The 9,283-nt window shown below is 39.2% G+C and overlaps 1 protein-coding gene across 1 annotated transcript in view; it reads right to left on the bottom strand.

Moving 5' to 3' along the window:
• The window catches only part of LOC107688577 (spermatogenesis-associated protein 13-like), a 42,640-nt gene extending 33,741 nt beyond the window's left edge, over nucleotides 1–8,899 (bottom strand). Inside the window, exons 1-4 of the mRNA XM_016486280.1 lie at nucleotides 8,690–8,899; nucleotides 6,011–7,564; nucleotides 4,691–4,829; nucleotides 4,360–4,466 (exon numbers count right to left, since the gene is read on the bottom strand). Coding sequence (XP_016341766.1) covers nucleotides 4,360–4,466; nucleotides 4,691–4,829; nucleotides 6,011–7,492 — 1,728 coding nt within the window. The 5' untranslated portion in view covers nucleotides 7,493–7,564; nucleotides 8,690–8,899. The remainder of the gene's footprint in view (nucleotides 1–4,359; nucleotides 4,467–4,690; nucleotides 4,830–6,010; nucleotides 7,565–8,689) is intronic.
• Between the last annotated feature and the right edge of the window lie 384 nt (nucleotides 8,900–9,283).

The following is a 9,283-nucleotide window of genomic DNA, read 5'->3' as shown; positions in this document are numbered from 1 at the left end:
AAAGCTTTTTTATTGTATTTTTTTTTTTTAATTATTATTATTGTTATATACATGTATACACGGTGCTTTGCTTGGGGAAAAAAACGCACGCAGCGGCCATTGTAAGTAGTGATGATGGGACGACTGATACCGAGGCTCTGATGCTCCGACGCAGTTTTCAGAGCACTATTGTATCACACACTGTGCCGATGCTTGTATCGAAATGACAATACCACGTGATTGATGACGTTTGAAGCTTCAAACGTCATGCAGTATCGGAATGTCGGGACAGCTGGTTTGAAATAAATCAGCGCTTCGCATGACTCTTGTGTTTGACTTTATATTGACTTGGTTGTGTGTGTGTGTATACACTTATTTGGGGTTCAGTAGAATAGTTTAGAATAACCTCAACACCAGACAGAAACTGAATGCATGTCACACCTCTATTGCATTTTATCATGTTCTAGCTGGAGCCTCAGAGACCCCAAACGGCTCACCCAAAATATTTTTGCTACTACTCACATCAGTTATTAATTATAATCACACACTTGTATATTTTATATTATTGATCAATATGTGAATCCATTGACCGGACTACGAGTTGGCACAGATTAAAAACTTTTTTAAACCATCCTCTGCTCCGCAATGTTTCGTTAGATAGGCTGGAGAAACCGAGTCTGACCACCAGATAATGCGCACTGTGTTAAAAGGCTTAGAGTAATGAACCGTTTTTCGGCACAATTTGATGAAAGCCTCAAACAGTTCAGAAAGCCTCGGTTTCCCATCACTATTTTTACGTATCTCTGTGTCAGAATTACAGCGCCTCATACTGGTCTGGCATGTATACTACAGCGCTTTGAGTCGGTTTCAGTGGTTTCGTGTATGCAGATATTTCTTGAGACGACGCCATGTTTACGGAATTTTTTTTTAGAATGAAGAAAAAAAAAGTTTCGATAGGGAAAGCTCTGGCTTCGGGTGGTGTGTATTATGTGTATTAAAGTGTATATTATGTTTACAGTATATCTCCTCCATCAAAGGTTTCTTTTAACAGCATGCTTTTTTGCAGCACTGAGCATTGGAGCCAGTGGTGAACGCATGAATGCAATGACCAGAGTTGTGTAGAGTTGTGATCTATCTATCTATCTATCATCTATTCATCCATCCATCCGTCCATCTGTCCGTCCGTCCGTCCATCCATCCATCTATCTATTTATCTGACTGTTTTTAATCACTGTTCAAATTCTATGAGAATAGAGAAGTCCACACCACAAATAAAACGATAATGACAAACCCACCTGACTTTAAAGAGCTCAAGCATTTAAAGCGGCAGACGACAAAACTGCAGCAACAGAACCATATCATACATCGTTGTGGACACTAATATAGTTATATTTATAGTTAACGCTCTTGGTGTGAACGGGCCTTTAGTCATGTAGGCATACATTTTGAGGAAACAACAGCAGACAGGACAAAATGTTGACCAACACAAGAAAACAATGATTCTTCCTGTCTGAGAGCTCGTGCGTAACAGCACCCAGCTGCTCACTTCTTCTCACTTCACCTTTAAGTCCACTCTATCAAACGAGACCATTGCACCATTGCAACAGAGGCCATGATAAAAGAAGCTGAATATCCTCTCACATCTTGGAGTGTTCAGGCGTGTCACATTAAGTATCTTTGTCTCAAATGTTTCTCTTAAAATTTCTTTGGAGAAAGTTGACCAGTTTAGATGAAATGTTGAATGCCATATTGAGCTCAGTGATCATCAGCTCTATCCTGCATCCAAATGAGAATGAGAAAATGTTTCTGTTCCTATACGAAACTCTGTTAATTAACCAGAAAATCCCTCACACAGCTGCAGCACTGGTGGATGACAAACGAATGACCTGTCATGTCCCGCACTGTTGAACGTCTGATGAGTCTGATTCTCCTCAATAACAACCCATCATCAGCATGAATAATATATTCCTCAACAACACTGGGTCAAGGAATAGTTCCACATCCACAGAGCAATGCACTCTTGCCTTAGAACGTCTGCTAGTGTGCGGTCTCGCAAACATAATGTGCTAATTGCAATTGATCATGAATTATGCATATTTTCATCATTATGAAAGCCTATGGTGATACATTATGCACCTGCCACTGCAATTAACTCACCATTAACTGTTTGTCGATCTCAAACATTATAATCACATCATTGTCATGACTTGACACAATCTTCTTAATTGTAATTCTGGTTTCAAAATAATACATTTAATATGCACTTAGTATAGTATAATTTAAATATAGTAAGTATGTCTGAAAAAGAACAATTTAAATATATTTCTTTTTCACCTGGGTTACTGAGTCTGAGTTTCTAAACACAAAATGAAGTGAAACAATTAAACAACAACAGATTAACACAGCAGGTATGCAACTCTAAATGCATGTGCATTGATGTGGTTAAATAGTGATAAATATGACACTTTATGAATGTGGTACCAATTGATCAAATTAGTGTCTAATTTGTAAAAGATGTTATTAAACAAGCTGTTATGTGACAAAAGAAAAGTACTCTTTTTTTTAAGTTTTTTACACAAATTGCATTGCTGAGAGCATTCGTCAAGTGAAGTACCAAAGTCTTGCATGAGAAGTATGAATGTGGTACCAATTGATCAAATTAGTGTCTAATTTGTAAAAGATGTTATTAAACAAGCTGTTATGTGACAAAAGAAAAGTACTCTTTTTTTTTTAAGTTTTTTACACAAATTGCATTGCTGAGAGCATTCGTCGAGTGAAGTACCAAAGTCTTGCATGAGAAGTGTAGAATCTGAATGTGAAATGGAAACTAGACTTTTACCAGATTGATGAAGAACCACTCAACACCAAAGGTAATCTCAGATTCCCAGCATGCTTTGCATGACTCGATGACTCATTTATTAAATATACCCATTACATAATGCAAGAGAGGAAACAATTTTAATAGTGATGCCAAATTAACTGTGAGGGTGAGATTTCACTCCCGGTTTACAGCGATCCTCTGCAAACATGAGCTTAAGCTGACAGCGTCTGAGCTCACCGCTAAACCAACACTCATCAGCCCTTCATTCAGAAGTTAAACGCATCTACCGCTAGGAATGAGACGGATGCCAGCACCAGACACTACTCCACCGCACTCAGTGTGCAAGGGATGAAAAGTGCTCTTTTTGAATTATATTTTATGAATAAATATGCACAATATCACAAGCAGCTACATTACGCTAGCTAACTCATTAAAGCTTACCGGTTTCTTTAAATATTATGCCAGTAAATGCCCTTTTGGCTAGTCTGGGCACTTTTATCTTTCTATATGATGTGATTCTCCATAATGCGTTATCTACAGATTACCTACACTATCATATCTCTGCCCACTCTTGCGTTCTCAAGGTTACGTACACAGCTGATTTCATAGCAGCACAGTGGAAGACAATATGGGTTTGTAATCAAATTTGGCAGTAGATTTGTATTTATTTATTTTTTAATTGGTGCTACATGACTAGAGAAAACAGTGAAAGAGGAATGTGGTTCAACACTCAGAATGCACTGGGTTCAATCTGTGAGCAGGATACAAAAATGTGAAAGTATGATCTGTAGTTTTAACAAAAGAGCTGTCAAAAGAAAAAGAAAAAAACACAATTCAGAAGGCATTTGCTGACAAGTTTAGGACTCAAATCGTTGCTTTCAACCAATGAATGAGACTCATTAAGAACTAATAACTAACTGACCAATTATAAATAGTATTAACAATTAATTACTTATCACAATGTTAAAATGCATCTAAGATGTGAGCAAATTACTTTGAAACTTTGCATAAAATGCATCATTAATTTCTCAAGTGTTACCTTTCAAGAATAGTGTCAGATCACTAGATTAACTAGATAACACTTGAGAAACTAAGTGAGGCTTAACATGGGTTTCAAAAGAATTATAGAACAGATTGTATGTGTTTACAGGTGACTAAAAGCTTAAATCAAACCTGCTCATCATATAAATGTCTTTTCAGAAGATTTTGATAAAATTCATATGGATTATTTTTACATATAAAATCTTAATGACATTTTTGAAGCATCAAAGTTTTGGTTGTTTACTTTCAGAGGGGGACAAAAATCACTCAGGTTTCATTATATTAATTTGTGTTTCAAAGATGAATGAAAATCTCATGGGTTTGGAATGGCATGTTTTTCAGTAAATGATGATGATTTCATTTTGCGGTGAACTAACCCTTTAACAGTAGTAACTCAATTGTTAATGCAGTACCACTCCTAGACAGTCCAGCATTGCTTGCTTAATATCACACAGTAACATGATTAATTATTCCCAAAAAATGTGAAACAGTCTGTCAGATTAAGTTTCGGGACTCACCATGTTGACATGCAGTGGTCCTGATCCTGGTCTAAACAGCTTGCGTCTGTTGGATCCTGTGCTGCTGTTCCTCATGCGGAGAACGACTGATTTAGCCATGGTCTTAGCTGCAGGACAGATCGCTAGAATGAGCCGAAGTGCTTCATGTGAAATTATATAACAATTCATGCCACAACATGACACTGTAACCAGGACTATCAGAGAAACCTGAGAGTATAAAGCTAGCTCTAAGCTTTAACATGCTGTTGAATGGTGATCAGCTACAGCATGTGCTACACTGGATGTCAGCATATGAATTATCATTCAGATATGGTTTTGGCTTGCGCTGTACCTGGAGGGGTGAGCACGTGTGTCAGGGCAATGGGCTCCAGTGCAGACAGCGTGGTCGGCAGCGGCAGAGAGCGACACCGCTGGAGCAGAGCTTTAAGAGGAGGATCTGCAGGCGACTGGCCTGGGGGCCGCGAGAGGCTCTGAAAATCACTGCATTAAGTCAGGTAACCTTAGAACAATTCAGAACATTTCACATCCTACTGCATCCAAAGAATCTCCTATAGTAGTATATCAATAGTGGAGTGGAGTTACATGAAAACATGAAATCCTGTTGTACAAGCCCTCAGGAGGTGGTTTGAAATTAGATTAAAATTAGATTTTTGTTAATGCATGCCATCCTGAACAGTCAGATCAGACTTGATGTGTTTTTCTCATCATTCGTCATGTGAAGGGTTGTTAAAGGGGTCATATAATGGGATTTCAAGTTTTCCTTTCTGTGTTACAAGCTGTTCGTGAATAGATAAGATCCCTAAAGTTGCAAAGACTAAAGTCTCAAACCCAAAGAGATATTCTTTATAAAAGTTAAGATTTCATTACACCAAATACACCAAATAATGTTCTTTTTAGCAACATCATATGACTCCTTTAATACATCAGATGTTCCAATAAGAACAACAGCAGCGTGTGCAGGTATTGACTGCAGGTGTTCATGCATGCATCAATGTGAAGGCATCACTTCCAATTTCAATTATAGGCTTGTGAAATATCTGTTAAACACTTTATAGTGTATACCACTATTAAATACACGTTAGACACTTTATTTCCATTTTTCCAATGTTTTCTTCAATTTTATTTAAAATAAACAATATAAAAGGAAAATGGAGAAGAGTGGCATAGAAAAAGGCGTACTTGTACTATATGGTGAGTGGAGTGAAAAAAGCAAAATCCAATCCATTTATCTATTTATTTTTTTGGTCTGGCTTAACCGCAAACTGCTGGCTGGAGTTAATGTAAATAGACACTCCATTCTGAATATAACACCATCACTATTTTATGTTTTTATTAAGGCAGTGTTTTCAACCCTGTTCCCGGAGGAACACCTACCTCCCTAATTTGACCCATGTATTTCTAGGCTGCGGTTCACTTTTCTATGCCCTTCCCTCACTAACTTCCCTCCGCCTCGTTGACTCGGATGTACTTTATGTCATTGCTTACGTTGCATGAGTGGCCACTACCGCCAGAACTATTAAAGCAGACACGGACCAAACTGCCCTTATGAAAATAAACATCCATTGCTAAAGTCTCACACATGATTAACCTACATATGCTTGTAGGTGTGACAACCAAAGTGCATGTTGACATTAAAGTCCTCTTATATTACCTTAAATATGTCCTCCGGGCAGTTCATTTGTTTCCTATCCGTGCAAATATCTTGGTTTTCATCAACAGTTTTGCTAGATAAGTGATGTGTGATGGAGTTTTCAAAGTCAGATTGTGTTTCTTTTGGTGGCTCTGGCTCTTCAGATCTCGGGTGGCTCTCGATGGTGGCTAGAGAGATGTGAGTTGAGCTGAGCTGAGACTGGGATTCATCCGAGTTATTACACAGGGAAGTGTTATCTCTCGGAGAGTCTGGGCATGTTCTCCAGGCCTTCAGCACCACAGGAGGAGAGCAATCCACCATGGCACTAACAGGCGAGACCGCCTTGCTCATGTCGGAAGATAACGTAGGTTTACCTTGAACTGAGGTATCAGCTTTCTGCTCACTGCTCCTGACTGTCAAAGGCACAAGCTCTCCTGACTGCTGTGTCTTTCTCAAACCAAGAGGGGTCTGCTGGCCTTCAGGGGGGGAGAACGAGCGGGACGAGTTTCTCCATTTCATTGCAGTCTCAGCCATAGTGTTAAAAAAACGGAGAAGGCCTCGAAAGTGGCTGCTTTTGCCATCAATCCCTGTTTGTTCAGGTGCAGAGTTTAAATCCTTGACCAGTTCAAAGTTGACCGAGCCGTAGTCAGAATCGATGGTTTTGTCCAGGGCATTCATTGACTGAAAACTACTCTCTGCCAACGTCTGACTTCCTTTTCCTTTGAGGGAAATTCTTCTCAAGTAATTCAAAACATCTCCCCGCCTGGACCATCGTCTTCTTTGAGGTATCTTGAGGCTTTGCTTCACACAACATTCCTCCTGCTCCGTCGCAGATGAATTGTTGCAGTTTGAGAAGCTGGGGTGAGATTTCTTCGTATAAATGACTCTTTCTGACAACTTACAGCCGTTTTGGTTGCTAACGGTGTCTTTGGTCTCCTGCTGGATGTTGTCTGGGGTTCCAGCGGGGGCAATGTCCTCAAACGAACAGTAGAAGTCTGCAGTGTGTCCTGCGAACGAATGTCTCTTGGCTTTATTCCTAAACACATGCTTGAAGTCTGAAGAAGGAGAGTCCTTGCACATGTACACATCATCAGCCTCGTCTTTCAGGTCAGTGTTGAATTTGGCATCAGAAATCTTTCCAGCTTTCCCTCTAAAAACAGACGGGGACTTTAGTTTCTTGAAGGGCCTGACTTTGTTAGTGATGGACAGTTTGAAGAAGGACGCTTCACCGGGGAGGATGACGGAGTGAGGTCGTCTGTCCAGGTCCGAGGGGGTCTTGCGGCGCTGCAGGATCCTCCAGAAGGCCGCCGTCCTGGAGCGCCGGACCGGTTCCTGTTTTTCTCTTCTGAGCGTCTGACCGGGAATAATGGAGTCTGAGGAATTGCACTCTGGAATCCATGAGATCTCAGTTTTGCTCTCTTTGTCAACTGAAACGTTGAACACGCTATTGACAAATCCATTGGAAAGACCAGACTCTGACGCGGGGCTGGTTGCGTTATCCATCCTCTCGCATTTTAAGACAAGATGTCAGGTGTCCAGCTCAGGAAGCATCATTTTTATGCTCATTGAGAAAATCTGCGATGAAACAAAACCATATACTATGGGAGATGAATGTGTCTACTGTAAATCTATTTTGTAAATCATTTTACATTCAGATGACATTCAATCATGTCTTCTGTTTAATAGACTCATATGTCTATTAAAGTCCCATAAAAGACAAACAATAATACTTTTCCATATTCACATTAAATTATAATTTAATAAATGTGAAAGTGACGTGTGGCGTCCCATACTCAGAATTTGTGCTCTGCATGTAACCCATCCAAGTGCATAAACACAGCAGTGAGTAGTGAACACACTCACACACACTCACACACTTGGGGGTTCGGTTCTTGCTCAAGGGTCTCACCTCAGTCGTGGTATTAAGGGTGAAAGAAAGCGCTGGTCATTCACTCCCCCCACCTACAATCTCTGCTGGATCTCAAACCCGCGACCTTTGGGTTACAAGTCTGACTCTCTAACCATAGACTGATAGTCATAGACGACTATGTAGCTTAATTAAACACACACACACACACACACAAACAAACACACACACACACACACACACACACACACACACACACACACACACACACACACACACACACACATACATTTTTAGGCCATTCAAATGTTTTTGGTGAGTAAGATATTTTTTTGGAAAGAAGCTGATACGTTTATTCAGCAAGGACACATTTAAATTACTTTTATAGTTTAATGTTACAATATTACATTTCTATTTCAAATAAATGCTGTGCTTTAAACTTTCTGTTCATCAAATAATACTGTATCGCAGCTTCCACACTTCATTAAACAGCAAATTTAAAATTTACTTTAAAATTCCGACACTAATTAAAAAAAAATATTTCAGCTTTGACTGTACTTTTGATCAAATAAATGCAGCTTATAAATATAAATATAAACTTAAAAAAATATTACTGACTTTTGAACTGTATATGAACTTACAAGAAATTACAGCCAACATGAAGTATGATTTCAAACTCTAATCCTGTTAGAATTTTCATAGCTCTACATAATCTGAATGCACTTATTTATATAAAAAAACAACAACAACAAGACAGAAAGTTATGAACCCACACATCAGGAAATTCTTATCCTTGATAAGAAAATGTATTTAGAAGGAAAAAAAAATCTTACCGAAGTAGAGTATTGGTCTCATAAAAGAACAGATAAAAAATTCTGTGTTAATCCTTTAACATCAGCAATGGTTTTCCAATATAATGATTTGGCCGATTGTTAATCCACAGCATTCTTCTGGAGCGAAGAGCTGGTTTTTCTGAGCCTGATGCCCCACGGAGACCGAGCAGACGCCACATACACACACGCCCAGTTCCTCTCATTAAGATCCAGTTATTTCTGCCACTCTTCCACTGCAACTACAAAGACTGAAGCTCCAAATGGAGCATGATATTTAGCTGGGTCAGTCATTTTTACATTTGCAATCCAATGATAATTGGAAATGACTTTAAACTGAATTCAATGGCGAATATGTTAGTCAGTGCAGTGGTGAGTGTCGTGATCTACACAGTAAATGGACACAATACACAAAACCTAGGGTCAAAGTTTGAGGGCCTATTTTAAACGCTTCCTTTTTGTCCTGTTTTGGTACTACTGTAATCACATGGCATTTTCCTGCTCTACACAGGAAAGAGAGGATCTTACACAAGTGCTTTAAGCTTGACAAAGACAGGAAGACTGGCTGACAGCATGTAAATATCTGCGCCGTACACT

The sequence above is a fragment of the Sinocyclocheilus anshuiensis genome, unplaced genomic scaffold, assembly GCF_001515605.1.
Source record: "Sinocyclocheilus anshuiensis isolate Anshui unplaced genomic scaffold, SAMN03320099.WGS_v1.1 scaffold557, whole genome shotgun sequence".
In the NCBI taxonomy this organism is placed as follows: domain Eukaryota; kingdom Metazoa; phylum Chordata; class Actinopteri; order Cypriniformes; family Cyprinidae; genus Sinocyclocheilus; species Sinocyclocheilus anshuiensis.
This window is presented reverse-complemented; position numbering and strand designations above follow the sequence as displayed.